General features: G+C 40.7%; 2 protein-coding genes across 3 annotated transcripts; both read left to right on the top strand.

Moving 5' to 3' along the window:
• Window positions 1-5,040: 5,040 nt before the first annotated feature.
• Window positions 5,041-13,290, top strand: LOC103703975 (putative E3 ubiquitin-protein ligase LUL2). Its single transcript, XM_008787073.6, has 3 exons — window positions 5,041-5,770; window positions 10,066-10,567; window positions 12,902-13,290. The coding sequence occupies exons 1-3, from the start codon at window positions 5,310-5,312 to the stop codon at window positions 13,031-13,033; spliced, it is 1,095 nt and encodes a 364-aa protein (XP_008785295.4). The 5' UTR covers window positions 5,041-5,309; the 3' UTR covers window positions 13,034-13,290.
• Window positions 13,291-15,091: 1,801 nt separating this feature from the next.
• On the top strand, window positions 15,092-20,979 carry LOC103703974 (chorismate synthase 1, chloroplastic-like). Of its 2 annotated transcripts, none has more exons than XM_008787072.6 (13): window positions 15,092-15,332; window positions 16,880-17,030; window positions 17,196-17,272; window positions 17,385-17,443; window positions 17,541-17,624; window positions 17,996-18,088; window positions 19,007-19,087; window positions 19,171-19,302; window positions 19,533-19,635; window positions 19,826-19,920; window positions 20,006-20,071; window positions 20,443-20,527; window positions 20,642-20,979. In XM_008787072.6, the coding sequence occupies exons 1-13, from the start codon at window positions 15,188-15,190 to the stop codon at window positions 20,797-20,799; spliced, it is 1,329 nt and encodes a 442-aa protein (XP_008785294.1). In that variant the 5' UTR covers window positions 15,092-15,187; the 3' UTR covers window positions 20,800-20,979. The 2 variants fall into 2 exon arrangements, with proteins under 2 accessions (XP_008785294.1, XP_088580284.1); XM_088724158.2 differs by having other exon boundaries at window positions 15,108-15,332; window positions 16,827-17,030.
• The last annotated feature ends 490 nt before the right edge of the window (window positions 20,980-21,469 follow it).

The following is a 21,469-nucleotide window of genomic DNA, read 5'->3' as shown; positions in this document are numbered from 1 at the left end:
GCGTGGACATCCTATCGGAGTCGCTCCCCTTCATCCAGCGGTTCCGCTCGAAAACAATCGTGGTCAAGTACGGTGGCGCCGCCATGAAGTCCCCGGCCCTCCAGTCCTCCGTCATCAGCGACCTCGTCCTCCTCTCCTGCGTCGGACTCCGCCCAGTCCTCGTCCACGGAGGTGGTCCGGAGATCAACTCGTGGCTCTTCCGCCTCGGCCACCAGCCCCAGTTCCACAACGGCCTCCGCGTCACGGACGCCCTCACTATGGAGGTGGTCGAGATGGTCCTCGTCGGCAAGGTAAACAAGTCTCTCGTCTCCCTCATCAACCTCGCCGGCGCCACTGCCGTGGGCCTCTGCGGCAAGGACGCCCGGCTCCTCACCGCCCGCCCCGCCCCCCACACTGCGGCCCTCGGCTTCGTCGGCGAGGTGGCCCGCGTTGACCCCGCCATCCTCCGGTCCATCCTGGCGAACGGCCACATCCCCGTCGTCGCCTCCGTGGCCGCGGATGACGCCGGGCGGGGCTACAACGTGAACGCGGACAGTGCCGCGGGGGAGATCGCAGCCGCCATGGGGGCGGAGAAGCTGATCGTGGTGACGGACGTGGCAGGGATCCTGGAGGACCGAAACGACCCAGGGAGCCTGGTGAAGGAGATGGACATCGGCAGGGCGAGGAGGATGGTGGAGGAGGGGAAAGTCGCCGGCGGGATGATCCCCAAGGTCAACTGCTGCGTCAGGTCCCTCGCCCAGGGTGTCCGCACCGCCAGCATCATCGACGGCCGCGTCCCCCACTCCCTGCTCCTTCAGATTCTCACAGACGAGGGCGCCGGGACCATGATTAAGGGTTGATTCTGATTGATCCCAACGCGCTGCTGCTCTTGTGCTGATGACACTGCTATTGCTGCACATTCCATGTCTAAATTTATAGCCATGTAGTTGTGTTGTGGGTAGCTCTGACCATATCATGTATTATTTCATGAGCCAGTAAAAAGTTATCAAATATACTTCTGCCTTGATAAAAGCTCCCCGTTCTAGCCATATTACAGAGTTTAGTGTAGGCCACGTTCCATCTGCAGCGGCTTCAAGCAATGATGTTGTAGAGTTTGGTGCATAAATTTATAATTTACTTAGTTTTGACGAGGACGACGATGATGACTTTTTTTTATTTAGATCATCCCCATAACTATTAAACATTCCAAGATTCAGAAAACACTAAAATTTATAAAAAAATAAGCATGTCACGTCGTGAATTTCAAAGAACTTGGATTTTTATTCCTTAATTCCATCATGGAAAAAATATACTTTTTCTATAATTCTATTGGCATAAAAGTTTTCTAATTTACTCTCTTTACTTGGAAGTTTTTCCAACTCTTTTTGATGAGAACTAAACTTTTATAAAAAAAAAAAGAATAAAATAAGAAATCACAGGGACACCCCCAACTTTGAACGTGTCCCAAGGACGCTCTCTCAATTTCATAGTTTCAAATGGATTGTTCAAGTTTCTAGATCATTCCAAAATAGCCTTCCATTCATTGTTGTCAACAAAGTGGTGGTACGTAGCCATCACATGATGGCATAAAGCGATTGTAGGATTAAAAAATACCCTTAATATGTATTGAATGGGGTGGAGTCTCCAAACACTTTTCATGCGAAACATATCTCAAAGCATTCCTAATATATAGCATATAGCTAAGAATTACCCAGGCACGACTCTCAAAGCATGCTAAACTTCCTTTATTCATCCGCATGCATAGATCTCGAAGAACTCTTAGTAATTTAGTAAATGACTCATAGTTAAGGATTACCCACCATACAAATCTCAAAGCACTATGAACTCCTTCATTCATCCGCATGCACGAATCTCAATGCACCTTTTGTATATAACCTATAGTTAAGGATCACCTACCGCACGAATCTCAAAGCACTCCAAATCTTTTATTATTTGATCCATAGTTAAGGATCTCCCACTGCACAGATCTTAAATCACTGTGAACTCCATTCATCCATCTGCTCAAATCTTAGAGTAGCCTTATAATATGTGGCCTATAGTTAAGGATCACCAACCATATGGATCTCAAAGCACTCCGAACCCTTTCATTCATCCGCTTGCAGATCTTAAAGCATTATTAATATATAGATAGGGATCATCCATCACACGAATCTTAAAGCACCCCCCTGAATGCCTTCATTCATTCACCTACCCACGTAGTTAAGGACCACCCACTACACATAGCTTAAAGCACTCTGAATCCCTTCATTCATCCACCTGTATGGATCTTAAGGCGTTCTTAATATATGACCCATATTTAAAGATTGTTCATCGTAGAGATCTTAAAGCACTTCAAACCTCTTCATTCATTTGCTTACACATCGCAAAGCATCCTTAGTATATGACCGATAATTAAGAATTCCCCATAGATCTCAAAGCACTCTAAACTTCGTTCGTCCTCATGCACAAATCTTAAAGCATACTTAATATATATCCTATAGTTAAAGTCTTAAAGATAGTCCACCGGCATCGGTTGGAGAGCTAGAAGATTATTTTGGAATAATTTGGGTACCTTTTAAAGCCGAGAGGATATCTCTAAAATACATCAAAAATTGAAAGGTACCGGCATAATTTTTCCTTAAAAATACAAGTTAATATATATTATTTTTAAAAGAATAATATTTTTATATAAATGATTTCTATTCTTGCATGCGCATGGCACGTGCAGAATGCTTTGTTCTGCTTGAACAAGATATCGATTTAGAATAGTAATGCACTCCTGCTACCAAGTTGCATCATTCCAGGAGTCTCCAGGAAGAGAAATATGCATTGCCCCTCTAGAGTCTAAATGCAGTCAGGCCACTAAGCGGTGCGGTCCATCCGAAAGCCCAAACCATAATATCTCGGATGCGTGGGCGCTGGGTTGTAAAATTGGATCTTTCGCATCACGACATTGAGTAGGTCAGGGAGGGCAAAAAGAGGACACAAAATGATCCCTCATATTTTTCTTGCATGCGTGTAACATTGTATACGTATGCAAACACCCTAGATCACATCCATTTCCTTTTTCATCTCGCCGTACAAACCGATGGGATAAGCATCTACAGCGGAAAGATATACATGTATATGCATGCAAACGCCCTACTTTCCGGGATCACGTCAATTTCCTTTTTCATCTTACCGTACAACCCGACGGGATTAGCATCTACAGCAGAAAAATGGGGGCCTTGGGCTTGGCTTCTTCTTTTATAATCTGCTCACACATCCAAATTATTATTATTATTTTTATTATACTCCGGCAGCCCATGAGGGCTTTGATAACTTCTGGTTCTATATAATAGCCAGGGATTGATGCACTATACGGCAGTGGTTCCACCTTGCAAGCACCCACATCAGTATTTGTCGAGGATAAAAGAATGGAGCAATGACCTGGCATTTGTCGAGTCACAACTAGGGCTTGTTTGGTTCGCGGAAAAAAAATTTTCTCCTAAAAATTTGATTCCTGAAAAGCAGATTCATAAGAAGAAAATACCTGAAAAAATACTTTTGGCATGTTTGGTTGATAATAGAAAACTCCAACCAAACAAGAGGCATCCATTACTTTTTCGTTGACCACATTTTTCCACCTTTTATTTCCGCGAGCCAAATGAGCCCTCTGATGCATGCCCTAGCCCATTTTCAAAAAGGAACAATAGTAAGGAATGCAGCCATTTCATTAAAAGAGTAAAGTGAAAAAATAATTGTTCGGTGGAGCCTGGAGGAGATGGAGGGAACGGCAAGGAATGGAGTGCGGGGAGCCACTTCGCAAGCACCAACATATAAGAGTCTATGTAGTTCCGGACCTCGTTCCAATCCATGTCAAACCAAACTCTAGATCGCTATTGCAATATTGTATAATTGTGGACTACTTCCATTCAAGCCTTTATAAAGAATTCGTAGTTATTTTAAGAACTAATGTGAGAATAATTGGTGAGCACTAGCTCTCTCGGGTTGCCACATATACATGCTATGGGAGGCATGGGTGCGATGTCATCACTGGCATTGTGAAGCATGCAGGCATCCGAGTGCAATTCACTAGAATGCACACGGATCATCAAGAGGCCTGTATCTACCTAGCAACAATTGTGGAAAATGGTCGGCGCCGGGCCACTTCAGTTCATCAAACCCATATTCTTAAAGTGTCCATCTAAGAGCAATACATACCATGGATATGCACACAAATCATTAGGCTAATGCTTGCATTCCATGGAAATTGTCATAGGTGATAAGCCAGATCATTTCTTTGGAAAAATTCTTTCATTTGTTCCTTGACAAGGAAAATTCTTTCATTCTATTGCAGCTGGAAAAACCATCATTATTGATAGGGAGCTTCTCCATCACCTTAGGGGTTGCGATCATCATTCCATAAATGAATGCTTTCAAAGGGTTGATTAAAGATATTGCCCCTATTAAAAACGAGATGTCAAGATTCAGCTAGTAGCTCAAAGTGCTGTTAAGTAATCAGACTTCTCACATTCTTGGACGAAAAGTCCCTTCAAATCCCTTGTTTACGAACAAATAACTTAAATCTAAACTTTACAATTCCTTGAACAAGATCTCCAAATCTCCAGTATTGGGACAAAATAAATGAAGGCTCTTTATAATTGGCTAGCAATTAAGTTGGAGAGATATTATTAGTTGATATCAAAAATAATAAAATGTTCCATCTTACAAAATTATTGAGTTCCTTTTTATATTATTGTATCAATAAAAATATATTTTTATTATTTCAATATTCTTGCTCCCGTCCAAAGCAAAGAAATATAAGTAAAGTAAGCATCAAAACCATCTAAATTAACTGTCAATGTAAGGATGAGATGAAGAAGAAATCAGGCAAAATTACTCCATGGTCCTCTACATTTTTTTCAATAATACAATAATATTAAGAACACTAACTATCATAAATTTACAGCAACACTAATAATGATAATAAATTCAGAAAGAGAAAAAGAATAGGAAATAGGTAAAAGGAATAAAGGCAAGGGGCTTGTCGTTAAAATTGATGTGTTTATTCAATTTCTTGTGATCCGTTTATTGTGATCCGTTTGGATTTGCCTTTTCTTGTGGGTGGAGCTTTTACGCAACCTTCCATCATGCCAGCCCAAAAAAGGGAAAAAGAAAAAGACCTGGATCATCGTCAAAATGTCCATCGGGGTGGGCGGGTAGCTTCTTCTCCCCGGCCCGAAATAAGCATAGGTTATAAGTAATCGGATCTTTTTTAGCTCTCGGCCATCGATCCCCACAACCCCTTGAGGGAGAATTCCTCGCGGCCGGATCAGAGAAGGGGAGGAATGGGGAACGTAGGGAGCACCGGAGGCGGCGGCGCCGGCGGAAACAGCCGCCGGAGGAATTCGCACCACCAGCAGCCTCCTCTCGGGCCACCGGCGCTACAAGAGTCGGAGGTCGTGGCGATCCGCCATGTTTTCGCTTCCGCGACCCCGGACCCGCCACAGTACTCCAATCCCAATCCGCCGGAACACTACCAGTACGGGTACTACCCCCCTCCGCCGCCGGCGATGCCCGTCCCCATCCCCGCCCTCTTCGACCGCCACCACCCGGGCTGGGTCGGCGGGGCGAGGAATCCTTGTTCCCCGCGGCCCACGGTGACGGCTCCCCGCGTTGAGCACCAGCAGGCCGTCACCATCCGGAATGACGTCAATCTCAAGAAGGAGACTTTGAGGGTCGAACCTGACGAGCAGAACCCTGGTCGGTTTCTTGTCGCTTTCACGTTCGATGCCACTGTCTCTGGAAGGTAATCTTTCCTTCCTCTCTCTTCCTGCTTGCTTTTTCCCCTTCTGACAATAGTTGCACGGGGTTGCTTATGTCATGTGATCGCCTGATATCCCTCAAAATTTTCGATTTTGATAGAATTATGGTGTTTCTGTTATGTGGTCGCCTAACTTTGAATCGGCCAGCTAGATCTCCTTCAAATTTTCTGATCTTCGAATCTCCTCCTCTGGCATGGGGCTTCTGTTTACCGTAGTTATGTTTTCTGGGTGCTAGCTTGGGGTTTAGCCGGGTTTAGTTTAGATTTTGCATCGTTGCTTCTCTGATTTGCTGATAAGCACTGGAATTTCAGAGCATGGTCCCGAAAATACTCTGCTATCTACTGATACTAGATGATTCTTTTCTGCTTTCTTCATGAAATCAACAAGAAATATTTGACAGTCCGGTATCTCAGACCGATGATTATAAACTTGTCTGGATGTTTTGACTGGTTCAATTTTATGAGACGTCTTCAATAGGGAGATTTTCTTGGAGTTGGTACTTTGATCTGTTCAATAGTTGGCTGCAGTTAGCCCAGGATCTGATCAGACAATATTTATACTTCCCCGGTGGAGTACGAATCTTTCTTTTTGAAAATTCTAGTTGTTCATTGATAAATTGCTCTTAACAGCTGAGAAGGATAATAATAATTAACATTCATTGGAATCCTGTCATTACATAATCACAGCAGCTAGCTCCTCTTTATGCACATTTTGAGGGGTGGGGTGCGGGAAATCCAGTCCTTATGCGGCATGATCTCTGAATAAACACGTGTAGTGCTAGTGACTGCTCGCATCCCCCATGTGGCTAGTTGTTATTGTTTTCTTAAGGTCTCATGGCAAAGGCTTTCTAAAAATCATATCTGCTGGAGGCTGCTACAAGTCGCATGCCAAAATTCATATTAGAGTCCATTTCTATGGAGTAAGAATAAGCCATTTTTTTCACTTTCATCTCTTTTTTTTCAGCATCTATCGGTAACTCTCTTTCCTCATCATCTAACATGCTTCCTTTCAAGCATGTACTTATTTTCAGCAGTATGCATCCTTACTTTACCATTGCTATACTTCATCCAAGTGTTCTTCACTTTCTTAATGGAGCATCACCTCTTTCCTCTTCAACTTGAAATTGAAACCTGGATCGTGTTACTCAATTATGAACACCCTTAGCCTACTTTATGCGAGCATAACTTAGGGAAGGTAACTAGGAAATGCATTAACTGATGTAGTCATAGACAAAAACCTGTCTTTAGGAATGAGAATAAACTCTTGATTCTAAAAGCACAATCTTTTCCTTCAGTGACATAACCTTTCTGCAGATTCCTGTAGTGCACTCAAACACATGTTTTCTTTTACTACTGTCCGGGTCTTTTCATTCTTTAAGATCTTATTATTATCTTAATCTCAAGTTCTCTGGTTAATCAATCATTGTTATCAAGATATATCTCTTAGTGGCTGATTTGCATTTCTTAAGTAACTCAGTGTCCACTTGTGTCATGTTTCTTAGCGATAGAAATTATGTTCAATAAAAAAGGGGAAAGTTAATATAGATAGCTTTTACATTTCCATACAAATGCATATCCACGTCTTTACATATCCTGTTTATCTGCCAATTCCATCTACACTCAACTTCAAAATAAAAAAGAGCCTTCAACTCATTCCTTTCTCCTTCAAGTGTTATACAGCCTTCTTGTCCTGTTAATAATACTAGAACCTGTATTTGAGAAGCCCACATTACCAGGATCTTGTGGCTAACAAAAACCATCAATATAGCAATAAGGCCATTGATGACATTACTAAAATGTTGAGCTGTTAAAAGCAAGGTTGGCGAACCGGGATGGGTCTGGCAGTGGAAACGAAACCTGTTGCTGGAGGGGGAGAAGGAGAAGGAAAGAGAGAAAAAGAGAGAGCGAACGGGGGAGGGAGGGGGAGAGAGAGGGAGGTGGAGCCCAGCCGGTGAGCCGTGCAAAGGACGCTTCTCCAGGCTCCGTAGCTAGAAAACAGGTCGAGTCCCCTATTTCGTTCGAAACAAGGGTTTGACCCCTTTCTTTATTTCGTGATTTGCCAGTGTCACCTAAAAATTGCGAAATAAAAAAAAGGAGACGGATCTCTGTTTCAAACGAAAGAGGGGACTCAGCCTGTTTTTCGACTGCAGAGCCTTCCTCCAACTCCTGTCCGGGTTGTTGGCCTCCGCCGGCCTTCGCCACCCTCCTTCTCCCTCTCTCCTCCTTCTCTCTCTATTTTTCTCTCTTCCGTTCGCCCTCTTTCCCGCCTCCTCTATTGTGTCGGTATAGGCCCGACCTGGCACGGCGCGGGCCCGTACCGACCCGTGCTACCGGGCAACTAGTCCGGAGCCCGGTACCGGCACAACAAACCATGGTTAAAAGGATTAAAGCTTATGGCCTTTTTTCTCGGTGAAAATATCTGGTGGATTTGTATTGAAACTAACGAGAATAGAGTTGAATATGGGCAGCAGTTATGATAGGCTAAAGTGATGAAGAAATTACTGAGACTGCACCAAACCTTCCTTTTGGACAATATTGCTAAAGTGTAATTCACCTATCTTAGTTGCATCTTTCTCTTTTTCTTTGCTCATATATGATGTAATTACAGTAGAGGGTCTGAGACATGCCCATGTAGCTAATCTCCACTCTTTAGGTTGAAGTACTTGACCTTGTGGTATTATCTTTAAATCATGCCAAGCTATTATCCTAGAAATTAAGTTCGGGATTTCGTAGAGAAAGAAGCATTGGAGAATGAAAGGTTGAATGACTAAATGTGCATCATTTCTTTCATTTAAATCTTCAATCTTCATAGAGAGAGAGAGTGAGTGAGGGAGGTAAAAGCCAGGCCCTTCATTTTACGATTTTTGTGTTGCCAGCACTTTTTGGACTGATAAAACATGACCAGTTTAAATATCCACAAATAAATACCATGCTTGTGCAATGCTCAGGTGCAGGTACCAAGACAGTTTCAAGTAATTACCTCTCTACAATTCTATGAGCAGTACACTTTGATATGAAGCATGTAAAAACTTCTTGTGGCTTGTTAAGTCTCATGTATTTTTCAATTTCAATTTTTTTTTAGTAAATATAATGGGAAATATCTTTTTAGCAAAGGATGTCGCTAATCTACTCATCACCTTGTGATCTTGGCTAGTGTGAAAGTGCCCAAGTATCACTGAGTACCATGCTTGTGTAATGCTCAGGTGCAGGTACCAAGACAGTTTCAAGTGTTGCTGAATTACCTCTCTACAATTCTATGAGCAGTACACTTTCATATGAAGCATGTAAAAACTTCTTGTGGCTTGTTAGGTTTCATGTATTTTTCAATTTCAATTTTTCTTTAGTAAATATAATTGGAAATATCTTTTTAGCAAAGGATGTTGCTAACCTACTCATCACCTTGTTAGATCCTCAATACAGATCTTGGCTAGTGCCAAAGTGCCTAAGTTTCACTGAATACAGTGCTGAGAGAGAGAAAGAGAGATGCTATAGATTTCATATAGAATTTTTCTCACATTAGGCTAGAACTAAAAGGTTGTGATTTACAAAAAACTTTTTCTGCGTTAAGTTGTAGGTTTATTATCTGCATGTTTCACAGTTATCTCATTGCAGTACTTTCATTTGTCTAAAGAATGTGTGTTGCACGCCAAGAAAGAGAGAGAGAGAGAGAGGATATGGAATTTGATGTTAACGCATGACTTCTTCTCATGCTCGTGCTTTTGTTAATTTTTCAATATGCAGCCTTTGCTTAAAGCACCAAATACTTAATGTAAAACAGAAATGCTAAGTCTGTTCATGTATTGGAGCTGGTGTTTTCAATTGCTTAGGGAACATCATTTGAATTACTATTAATTGGCAAAGCAATTGGGATGTTTGATTGCTTAGCAATGGCATCAAGCTTGAAGTTCTTTCTTCATAATTTGATGATTGTTTCTACGCAGCATAGATTTTTCCCCTATCAAATTTGACTTGTCAGCAGGAATTGATCTGAAGTTGTGTCTTTCTACCCAGCATATAAAATTATTGTGTCCTTGTGTACCTAAGCATGCGTCTCATGTTTAATATCAGAGTGCTGCTTATCACTTGGTTTATACATCAGCAGCTCTTTTTGCCCATTTGGTTATGCTTTAGTTTTAGCAGAATAACAGTTTGCATGAATTGCATTGTATGCTTTATATGTTCCCAATCAAGTATTCTACTGGTTATTTGTCAACTTTCTACATGCGATTTATGACAAAAGATATATTTAAAGTCTCTCCTTGTTTCCCTTCTGTAAACAGCATTACAGTTTATTTCTTTTCAAAAGAAGGTTTGGACTGTAACCTGACATCAACAAAGGAGAACTTGCTCAAACCAGTCACAGCATCGTTCCAGGAAGGTCTGGGACAGAAATTCAGACAACCATCTGGAACTGGAATTGACTTCTCAATGTTTGAGGAATCGGAGTTGATAAAAGAGGGAGAAATGGAAGTGTATCCTCTAGCAGTAAAAGCAGAGGCATCTCCATCAAACAATCACGGGCCAGTAGGAGAAAATCAGAACATAGAAACTCCAAACTCACAGATTACACAGGCTGTGTTTGAGAAGAAAGAGAATGGTGAGTATCAAGTGCGCGTGGTGAAGCAGATCTTGTGGGTAAATGCAACTAGATATGAACTGCAGGAGATTTATGGAATAGGGAACTCAGTTGAGGGTGACTTTGATGGGAACGATCCTGGTAAAGAATGTGTGATTTGCCTGTCAGAACCACGAGACACGACTGTCCTTCCTTGCAGACATATGGTAAGTTTAGCTCATATATTTATTTATAATTCCTTTTTTTTTTTTGCTTGACCTTTTTAGTCTTCAAAATTTTCCTGGCAATTTTCTGCATCACATAAATTTGGTAATTTGATGAAGAGACATACTGATGCTAATTAATTGTGTTACAATGAATCCTATAAATTTTTATTAGCAATGACGATTTTAGTGAAAATTTGCACAACCCTCTGTTGCATATACGACAGCAAGTTTTTCTTTTGGAAGCACAAAATGCTATTTGACAGTTGCAAATGCTTTTTGCTGCACACTTGATAGGTCTTATTTTGTGGCTTAAGCTCTCTCATTGGCTTATCAATTTCAAATTTTTATTTTTCCTATCATCTATTAACACCATTGTCCATCACAATATGTTGGATTCTTGAATTGTTGATTCTTAGATGTTTTATGTGCGCTGGTGTATACCGAGCCACTTAGTTTCTCATAGATTTAGGGGTTTCAGGTCAGGGCACATAAGTTGTTTAGAACTTGAGGTAACATTTCTGCTGGCTATTGTCCTGGCTTTCCTTTGCTTCAGTTGAAAGCTGCACTTGCTAAAGGCCAGGGGCTGTTTCAGTTCTATCTTACTGCTATGGCTATTCACTTTTGCTATAATTGTAGTGTAACATGCCAGTATATGTTCATTTAAAGAGTAGGAATTAGAAAGACTTGATAGAGAAAATGAAGAAATTGCAAAACTGGAAAAGCTATAGCATCAAGTAGATTTATAGAGCCAGACAAAATGGTTTTTGATCAAATAATCACTAGTGTTTTTGAGCTACCCAGGATTTGATTAAATAATCACTAGTTTATGTTGCATGCATGTATACACACTTTATTTACGGCCCCCTCTTTCCTATTCATAAACTAGGGCCCTTATAAAAACAATTCATTGGACTTCAACTAGGATGCCTAATCTATCAAGTGACTCAAAATTTTATTCATTGTTGCAGTATTGTTCCCCTAAAATTAGGAATTCAACTCTCTATTTTCTAAGTTTGACTCATAGAAAAAGCTCCAATTGACACTGAGCTCCTTCAAATAGCAATTTGTTCTATGTAGTTCTTGACAAAAGGAAAATGGACCAACGAAACAGCAAACAATGTTTTACTATAGTTTAAGATGTAGATTATCTCATCTTCTTTGTGAGGATCATTCGTGCCTTGAATTTAGCTCTCTGGCTTCTAGTCTATGCTTTGGAGATGGATGCAACAAGGTTCATAATATCGGTGCGTATCACCACATTCCGGGCCGCAATCAATAATCAATACTGTGGCATTCCAATTGTCGGTATGCCAAACCAACCCTTGTACTATGCATACCGGGACTTTACCAACATGACACCCATATAGGAATTGGTACCAAGATTGCGAATCTGAGATGCAATTTTATATCTAATCCAAAAGCAGGGGAACCTTGGATTGTTGCTTTCTGGTTGCTTGAGCGTAAATCCCATGATTTTGGTGTTGTACTTGCATATTGACCTTCTTCGGCTTATGGCAAAGCTGTAGCTTTCCCAAAGTTGCTTTGTCCAGTAACCCAGCAGGTATTTGGGTATTGCACATAGGTTAAGAGCCAGTCATATGAGTTTTATGATTCCTCTCTTCTTTCCTTCTTCCCTTCTCTATTTATTCATTATTCTTCTATTCTTGTTCGCCAAACAATCTCCCCAGTTGATGCTTTCAGCTGCATCATAGTTTTCTCAGATATTTTATCTACGGGAAAAGCCTGATGCTTTCTTCTGGACATCCAAGTGCAAGGATGCTTTGCATAGGATGCCTTTCTAAACCTCAAATTTGCTTGGCTGATTGTTCTTGAAGCTACACCATTGCCTTTCAAAAGTAACATCCTGATTTTAGCCATCTGCTTCAACATTCGTAAGCCAAAGGTGCTGCTTCACATCAGGATGCTGCGACATCCCTCAAAATTCATTGAGATAAAATCTTCAAATTTTAGATCTTGGACATGTTTGATGCTTAAAAAGTTTGGATACTCCCTGACTCGTAAACTAGACTCGTCAATGCTTTTTATTCTGTTTCTTTTTCTTCTTCTTTCGAGGGAGAGAGACTGAGGAGAGTGGGGTTGTACCTGCTTCATGTGAACTACCCCGGTCCAAATGGTAGGGGATGCATTTCCCAAGACCTGAACTCACGGGTGTGACTGCACGGGCATCGCCCAGTTTACCTGGATGCTTCTATCGAACTATGACGGCACAAACTTTTGAAGTTTTGAAACATCAATCACGGCATATATGGACCTCGCATGAACAAGTCTAAATTATGTGAAGAGTGACCAATATCTTTCCTGCTTTGATTGCAGTGCATGTGCAGCAAATGTGCGGGGGTTCTAAGGTTCCAAACAAACCGCTGCCCGATATGCAGGCAGCCAGTGGAGCGACTGTTGGAGATTAAGGTAAACGATAGAGCTGAGGAGCAGCACGAGTCACAGTGATGATCTGCTTGATTTGCACGTCAATGCCTTATCCTTTCAATAGCGACGTCCAATAAGCAGGAGGTGGTGACATCTGAAATGCATTTTCGTGATGATGCAAGGACTGACCGAAATGGTTCGCTGCTCTGGGACATGTTGCAAGCTGTGGTTGTTGTACATTCTGCACATCTGTTAGCTTCGGGGAACTGTTGTGAAGAAGACATTGAACAAAATACATGCTTCTCTGTAATGTTAGTTCTCGAGTTTTGTGGGTGTCATGCATTGGCTCTTTCTCAAATGTCATTTATCATGCGTTGTTGTAAGCCCCACGCCCGACTCCAGGGATGATGGTGCTGTTGGCTGAAGATTTAGGGCGGAGATGGATTTATTAACCGTGATGCATGCTTGGCAAGAAAACATCTTGTGGTCGGGGGGTTGGTTTGCTTTAATTCTGGGTTTTCAGTGAATGGCAGTAGGTTTAGCAGTTTGGAATCTAATACAAGGGAATGGGAGTGAAATGGAGGATTAGTTGTTGGCGAAGTTTATTGTTGTTGAGAAAGAGAGCAGGGAATGTTCCACCAAGTTTCAGTTTTATGGGCCTTTTATTTTGCTACAAGATTTAGTAGTGAAAAATTAAGATGATCTCTAGCCATAAAAACAAATTGGAAGATTATTGTAGACTGATATCAAAGGCAGCCCCTTGATCAGAATAGATGGCAGCGGGCGTGTGGAAAAGGCAATAGCTATAATATATATATGGTAATTACTGCTAAGAAACTCAATTATAAACTAGGAAACAAACACGTACTAGTATCACTTTAAGCTAAGTGGTAAACATTGGAAGAAAATACATGATATAGAATCTGAAAAAATTTAAGGTGGCGATTAATTTTTATAGTGATTGCTATGGTAGCGGATTTTGTGCATATAGATCATATTATATGAAAAGGCATAAGGAGGTTGGTACCACTAGGAGGAACGTGCAACAATTTTATTTTTGGCATATGTCATGGTATGTAATTTGATCTTTTCATATGAAATATCTACATTATATTGATTTATTGAATATCATATGTTGACATCGAAGCTTCTCTATAAATAAATAAATAAAAAAAAGACAGCCACCTATTAATGGATATGGAATAGAGGATTATCTACGGCCTATGGTTAATTATAAGATTTTTTATATTTAGTTTTGTCTTGTTATAATTTTTTATATTCTCAATTATATAGCAATAGATATATATAGACCCAAAATTCTAATAAGAGCCCGCATAGAAATAAAATATCTAAGTTCTCATAAAAATTATAGTCCTAAAGTTCAAATAAAATTAATTTTTTTATAACATAAAATTTTCTAATACATATATTTCGTTTTGAATACTTTTTAGCAACAAAACAAATTGAATTTTGAGCCACCAAGGAAGCTTTCCGATCCAAAGTGTAACACAATAACTAGATAGGGCTGTTCCTCCTGTTCCCGTTCCCATTTCACTTCCGAATCAGGGAATGGCACGATACGAGAGCCCGAGTCGAGGTACATTGTATCATCGGTGGTTGGTTGTGAAACGTGAAACGAATTTTGGTAAGTAAGTCGCATGGTTCGGTGACGGTGGAAGGGGGTTGTTGGGAGGGAAAGGAAGGAAAGGCAAAAGCCGACGGCCCGACCCGACGTGGTCAACGCGGCCGACCCTACTTGTTTGGACCGGCCTTGGCCTTGGGATGCTGAACCGGAGTTCGCAGATTAGAGAGATTAAGTTTGCTCATGCCCCCTGATCCAACGAGCCTTCATTGGAGCAGCTGTGCCTGTTATCGGTGGTTTTAATAGGAAATAAAGCGAAAGGGGATGGCATTAAAAAGAAGATATAGACTCAACAAATGCCTAAAGAGATTCAAATAATTCAAGTGGAAACAGAAGCATAATTCATTGCATGAGCGTCACTATAACGGGAAGAAATCTTCGGTTCTCCGGTCCGAGTTAAAGGCAAGCCGGGAGACCCAACCGATTCATCTTCTCGGTCCGGGGTAGGTGGGGTAGGTGGGCTTCTGGGGGTGATGTATATATATGTTTAGCCATCGGCCTGTCTGATCCACTGATCTCTCTCGCGCGACCGTCCCCAAGCTTTCTTCTCCAGGCCAACAGCGGTACAAGGAGAGGGAGGGAGAGGAGAAGCGATGGCGTCGTCGCTGGTTTCGAAACCCTTTCTCAAAGGCCATAGAGCCGACGGCGTCCCCGGCCTCGGGTTCCGACCTTCTGATATCCGCGGGCTGTCCGTCCAGATCGCGATCCAACGCCGGAGCTGCCCTCCTCGAAGGCTAGGTCTGCCCGGAGATCCCCTATATTCCTTCCTTTCACTTTTCTGGTTTCATCACGATCTATACCGAATATTCTTGATTTTTTTATCCACTTTCTGATGATGATGATGTATATCGTTGCCGTTTTCATGTACTCTATGAAGCTCATTGATTTTTTTTTTTTTAAATAAATCTTGAGAAAAAAAAGAAAAGAATGAAAAAAGGATCACGGGTAAACATGATAAAACTAAATATCAGTTCGGAATTACTGGAGGATTATGTATCAACCCGATTAAAGTGATCACATAAATGGATTACATAAGTACATGACACAAGGATGACATGTAAGGCTTCAAGATCGAAGATACAAAAAAAATAATAATAATGATATCATCGATGGAAATAGAAGAAAAGGAATTAAAAAAGAATAGCTAACTTGATTATTTCTGGAAGGAAGTGCTTGAAAAGCAAGAGGTTTTTGATGCTGGAGTCGGTCCTATCCACTTGTTTAATATAAGGATACTCCAAGACGAGGATCAGATACTCATGAGAATGACCCAAGGATGCAAATTAATATCAGTAATTACTTGCATGCTGATGTCCTTTAGTTTATCGTGTTCTTTTTTCTGCATTTGTGCAGGAAATTTCTGCTATCGCTTCTCAGCTGGTATTGTCTAGCGAATCTGCTCTCTCTAGTCATTTTATTAGATTGCTCAGCTGTATGTATCTTCTGCTAGGCTGGCTTTCTCGATACTTGCAAGCTCGATAATTCGTTGTTTCCTGTTTTTTCTTCTCCAAAGTTAAACAAGATCACACTCCTGGACTATATGATTAGAAATCTTTGATTCTTCATCCAAACTCAATGATCTAGTTTAAATTATGTTTCCTTTGAGCGATATCCATGCTTTTTCACTAGTCTGAGGATTTTAGTTCTAGACCATAATTTTGATGACATGCCTTCTCTTTGGAGGAACATTGCAGATTGTGTTGTCTACACGATTTTCTGCACCAGCTCCTTTTCCTTCCACTCCGTCCTATCTGTTAAACTGTAGTTCTAACAAGGCTCATATAGCTCAATGACTTTTCTGAGTTTTTTTTTTCCTATTTATTTTTATCTAAGTCATCATATATTTCATACGGTATGCTAAGATATCATATATCACTTGTTTTATGAGTATCAAATATTCTTATCTAATATAACTTTTCCGTCAAGCTTTTTGGGTTCTCCCATTAATTTGGCAGTTGTTTTGTCATGTTCATGCTACAAAGTGAACTACGTCTAGCCATGAAAAGATTGATAATATCTATGCAATAGTTCAGAAGTCATATTCAAAGTTTAATGATCACCAAGTTTCATATAAGTACATCCATGTCTAGGTAATGTTTTCATGCTTTCCCTTCGTGTCAGTGTTTCATCAAAAATTATGAGACTTTCTATCAGTTGTGTTGTTTTTGCCTCCAAGATAGGCATTTTATGCCTCATATGCTTGTTTACTATGATCATCTGCTGTTTCTGTAGGCACAGTCCTGAATGTTCAAAATATAACGTATGGACATGTTTTGAAAGTGCAGAGGTGCAGGCAATTGGAAATGTATTTGGAAACTACTTTAAAGTGGCAACTTTTGGAGAATCCCATGGAGGTGGTGTTGGATGTATCATCAGTGGATGCCCGCCAAGAATTCCTCTTTCTGAAGCTGATATGCAAGCGGAACTCGATAGAAGGTTCCATGCACTTTCCAAGCAGACTCCAAACTTGCATTTTTCACTATTCATTCTCAACTGGCATACTGTTTTCTAAACCTCTTGTTTGTTTTTATCTTATATAATGGCAAAAGTTTTGCGGTGTGCTTCATTTTTTAGCCTCACTTAGATGATGTTTGTACTCAGGAGGCCAGGTCAAAGCAGAATAACTACACCAAGGAAGGAGACTGATACATGTCAAATTCTTTCAGGAATCTCTGAAGGTGAAATAACTTTTTCCTCCTTTCTCGGCAGTACTCATGTTTAGGCACCATTACGCAAAGTCAGGCCTTCCGTGAGCATGCTCTGGCATTGATGCACTTTGCATTTTTGCAGGAATGACTACTGGAACTCCAATAAATGTTTTTGTACCAAATACAGATCAGAGAGGACATGTAAGCACACAACAGAAATGGGCGTAGCTCTTTGATATTATGTTTATATTGTTTTCTTTTTTCTACTTCTAATTGTTCAACCCATGGATTCTTGCAGGATTACAGTGAAATGTCAATGGCATATAGGCCTTCTCATGCGGATGCAACATATGATTTTAAATATGGTTTAAGATCAGTGCAGGTATTTTATTTTCCTTTCAGATGTTACCTACCTTATTATGAGAAGACTGCTGCTACCTTTCCGAAAATTGTCTGTGGAAAGGGCACAAACCCAATTTTTTGTGTGATTATCGGGAGCTCAGGTTTAAATGTGGGGCCAAAATGTCTTTTTCTTTTTTAAGCAGTGTTTTAGAAAAACATGGTATACAGCCTTTCAGCAACCTTTGTGGGGACATATACCATTTTCCTTATGAGAAATACTCAAATCCAGTCTCTAGATTATAGTTTTGCATCAGACACTTTAGAGGGTATTCATTGACACTCCAGGGATGCTTGGTTGAGAATAATTTTTCAAATGCCTATGAGTTATGATATTCTGAAATGGAACTGCAGGGAGGTGGCAGATCATCAGCAAGAGAAACCATTGGGAGAGTTGCAGCTGGAGCTATTGCAAAAAAGATTCTGAAAATGAAATCAGGAACCGAGGTATGTTTGTGCATCAAATTATTTTAATTAACTTTTGAAGCAAAATTTGCTGTCTCGGTGCCGGACCTTATACCGGTATCAACCTATTACTATGTCCGTACGTTCAGTACGGAGGCTGGTTCGGTGTACCGACACCCGATATGCCTCTCATACCGTGTACTGATTCGGTATCAATACAGTAGAGTATGGTCGGCACACACCGTTGTCGACTGGTACGGCAAACCATGATCTGAAGTATGTGGTTCCATTTCTCTCTCAGCAATGGGGAATAATTGCATGTCCTCCAGATATAGTTGGCAAGCTCTGCTGCACCTTCAATATCCCTGTGGCGATGTCTGCCCTAGGATCTTATGAACATACAATGGATTTAGATTCAATATCTATGCCTGAAATTTTTCTGATGCTATACTTGATGTGTGCTTGTATGTTACTAATGTCTAATGGAATAAACATAAGTACCGTTTTCATTTCCCTGTTAAACTGTCTTTGTTCTCAGCTATTCTCTCACATGGACAGAAAATAAGGAAAGAAAGATCTTATCTCGTGGATGCTCTTCGATTTGTGCATAAAATGTGCAATGGATTTAGATTCAATATCTATGCCTGGAATTTTTGTGTTGCTATACTTGACATGTGCTTGTATGTTACTAATGTCTAATGGAATAAACATAAGTACAGTTTTCTTTTCCTTGTTGAACTGTCTTTGTTCTCAGCTATTCTCTCGCATGGACAGAAAATAAGGAAAGAAAGATCTTATCTCGTGGATGCTCTTCGATTTGTGCATAAAATGTGTTTGTCACTATTGTGGACTTGTGCATCACTTACACTAAAACAACTGATTTCGAGTTATAAATACTATATGCTTTTCATGCTGAGCTGCATAGAATTTTTTGTTAAAATCTCTTTTTGTTGATTCCAGATTCTGGCATATGTTTCTCAAGTGCATAAAGTTGTACTTCCAGAAGGGGTGGTTGATAATGACACTGTGACCTTAGAACAGGTTTGTAGTTTCTTGATCCCTTTAAGCGTTACATGACTTCTTTGTGCTGTATTAAATAAGTTCTCTGTGTGAGATTTGACCAGATAGAGAGCAATATAGTTAGGTGTCCGGATCCAGAATATGCTCAGAAGATGATTGATGCCATTGATGCTATACGAGTGAAAGGGGACTCTGTTGGTGGCGTTGTGACATGCATTGCAAGAAATGTTCCACGTGTAAGTATTTCACCTTGTTTTAACAGTCTAACCTCAAATCTTATAGCCCTTCCCAATCGATATGCCATTTATTCCACATTTATGCCATAGCACTTGGATCAGTAAGAATATCCGTTTTTTCTGCCAATCTTGTTCTCTTCTTTTTTCCGATCATTTTTTAGATGTATCGAAAATGTTGTATAACTTCCTTTCGGATTAGTTAAATAACTGCCATCCCCATGTTGTATCAGGGGCTAGGTGCTCCAGTCTTTGATAAACTTGAAGCTGATTTGGCAAAAGCTGCACTGTCTCTGCCTGCTACCAAAGGATTTGAGTTTGGCAGTGGATTTGCAGGTTGGTGAACATAAACTGGTAGCATTGTTAAATTTTATCTAAGGTTGTTGGCTCAACCCACGTTCCGAATGTCTGGTTTTTATGATCCAATTTGAAGTGGCCAGTTTGATCCTTTGTAGAAACAAAGATAACATACAGTCCTGTTTACTTCAGTAATGGCGTCATAGGGTACATATACCAATCTATGCAGGTACTTTTTTGACTGGAAGTGAGCATAATGATGAATTCTATATGGATGAGAATGGAAACATGCGAACAAGAACAAATCGATCAGGCGGTATACAGGTTTTTTCCTTTGCCATTTATTCCCATATTTGCTCTTGGGTACTGCAAGTTTATGAATTCATGGATTTAAGATGCATGTATACAGGGAGGGATAACCAACGGAGAAACCATCTACATGAGAATAGCTTTTAAACCAACCTCTACAATTGGGGTAAGCCAGTTCTCTCCATATATAAATGTCATTATTGGCACAGTTTCTCCCCTAATTTGTGGAAGGTTTTACAATAATAAGTGCTTCCTTGTGTTCCTTCAATTATATTATGATAAAAATAAGTGGAATTCTCCAGATTCAGCAGAAAACCTGACCACTTCATTTCCCTACAAAACATTGACTTGTTTATCTGATCACTCGGGGCCCTCGAAGTAATGAAATAATATTCAAACACATGCTTGTAGTTGTAGTCCCATGTAACTACTTTACTATAGAGAAGATTTTCTTTTTTTGTTTTCCATATCAACTGTTGCTTCATTGACAGAATTTCATACTGTGTTTGATTGTCAATATGTAATTGATGTCTGCAGAAGAAACAGAATACAGTGACCAGAGATGGACAGGAAACCGAGCTTATAGCAAGGGGTCGGCATGATCCCTGTGTGGTCCCTAGAGGTATTATTTCATTCCACATTTTTTTCAGAAGAAGGAAACAATTCTTAATGATCTTTCTCAAATTGTGCTTGTCCTCTTTGATTGTTCCATTGGGATTTGTTTCGTATGTGGCAGCTGTTCCAATGGTGGAAGCAATGGTAGCTTTGGTGCTCTTGGATCAACTGATGGCACACCTAGCTCAATGTGAGATGTTTCCAGTGAACCCAGCCCTCCAGCAGCCACTTAGTCCAGCCCTCAATGGAAAATCGTTGACATCAAAACTTGCACAGTAATTTATTTCCATTGAGAACAATTTTCTTTCCATGTTTTCATTCTTTACAACGGAGGTAATGGGACTCTTGATGCGGCAATGAGTTGGATGATCGATCTCTGTTCATTGTATTACTGCATGCATTATAAATATAAATGGAAAATGAGTATGAAGATCCCTTTGTAATGCTCTTTACAAAGAATTCATTGATTAAGATACTAGTAGCATCCTATGACTTGCAACAAAAGATCCTGTCTTGTAATTTTTGTGAAAGCTTGAAGCAAAAAGTGGATAATGTATAGTTCTTCATATTTCTTAAGTTGTATGATTGAGAGAAGTTACATGCTGTGGGGACACATGGAGACATACTTGTTACGGGGGAACTTAGCCACCATGCCCCACGTGACCGGCACGCGCGCCCAGGAAGACTACGGCAGCCCCTTGATCCAGCAATCCGACCCCGAGTCGGACATCTTCGGCTCCGCAGCCCGACCTCGAGTCGGCAGCCCCTTGATCCAGCAATCCGACCCCGAGTCGGACATCTTCGGCTCCGCAGCCTGATCCCGAGTCGGCAGCCCCTTGATCCAGCAATCCGACCCCGAGTCGGACATCTTCGTCTCCGCAGCCCGACCCCGAGTCGGACATCTCTCGATAACGACAGGCTATTCCCCAGAGGCACGCCGCAGCCTCCT

This window comes from Phoenix dactylifera, chromosome 6 (genome assembly GCF_051530095.1).
Source record: "Phoenix dactylifera cultivar Ajwa chromosome 6, Ajwa_hap1_PhDact_Kaust_v1.1, whole genome shotgun sequence".
NCBI classification, from domain to species: domain Eukaryota; kingdom Viridiplantae; phylum Streptophyta; class Magnoliopsida; order Arecales; family Arecaceae; genus Phoenix; species Phoenix dactylifera.
This window is presented reverse-complemented; position numbering and strand designations above follow the sequence as displayed.

Coding starts and splice junctions, on each gene's coding strand:
- LOC103703975 (XM_008787073.6), top strand. CDS start 5,310: ATGGGGAACGTAGGGAGCACCGGAGGCGGCGGCGCCGGCGGAAACAGC. Junction 5,771..10,065: donor GATGCCACTGTCTCTGGAAG/GTAATCTTTCCT, acceptor TTCTGTAAACAG/CATTACAGTTTATTTCTTTT. Junction 10,568..12,901: donor TCCTTCCTTGCAGACATATG/GTAAGTTTAGCT, acceptor CTTTGATTGCAG/TGCATGTGCAGCAAATGTGC.
- LOC103703974 (XM_008787072.6), top strand. CDS start 15,188: ATGGCGTCGTCGCTGGTTTCGAAACCCTTTCTCAAAGGCCATAGAGCC. Junction 17,625..17,995: donor ATGGTTTAAGATCAGTGCAG/GTATTTTATTTT, acceptor ATGGAACTGCAG/GGAGGTGGCAGATCATCAGC. Junction 18,089..19,006: donor AAATGAAATCAGGAACCGAG/GTATGTTTGTGC, acceptor TGTTGATTCCAG/ATTCTGGCATATGTTTCTCA.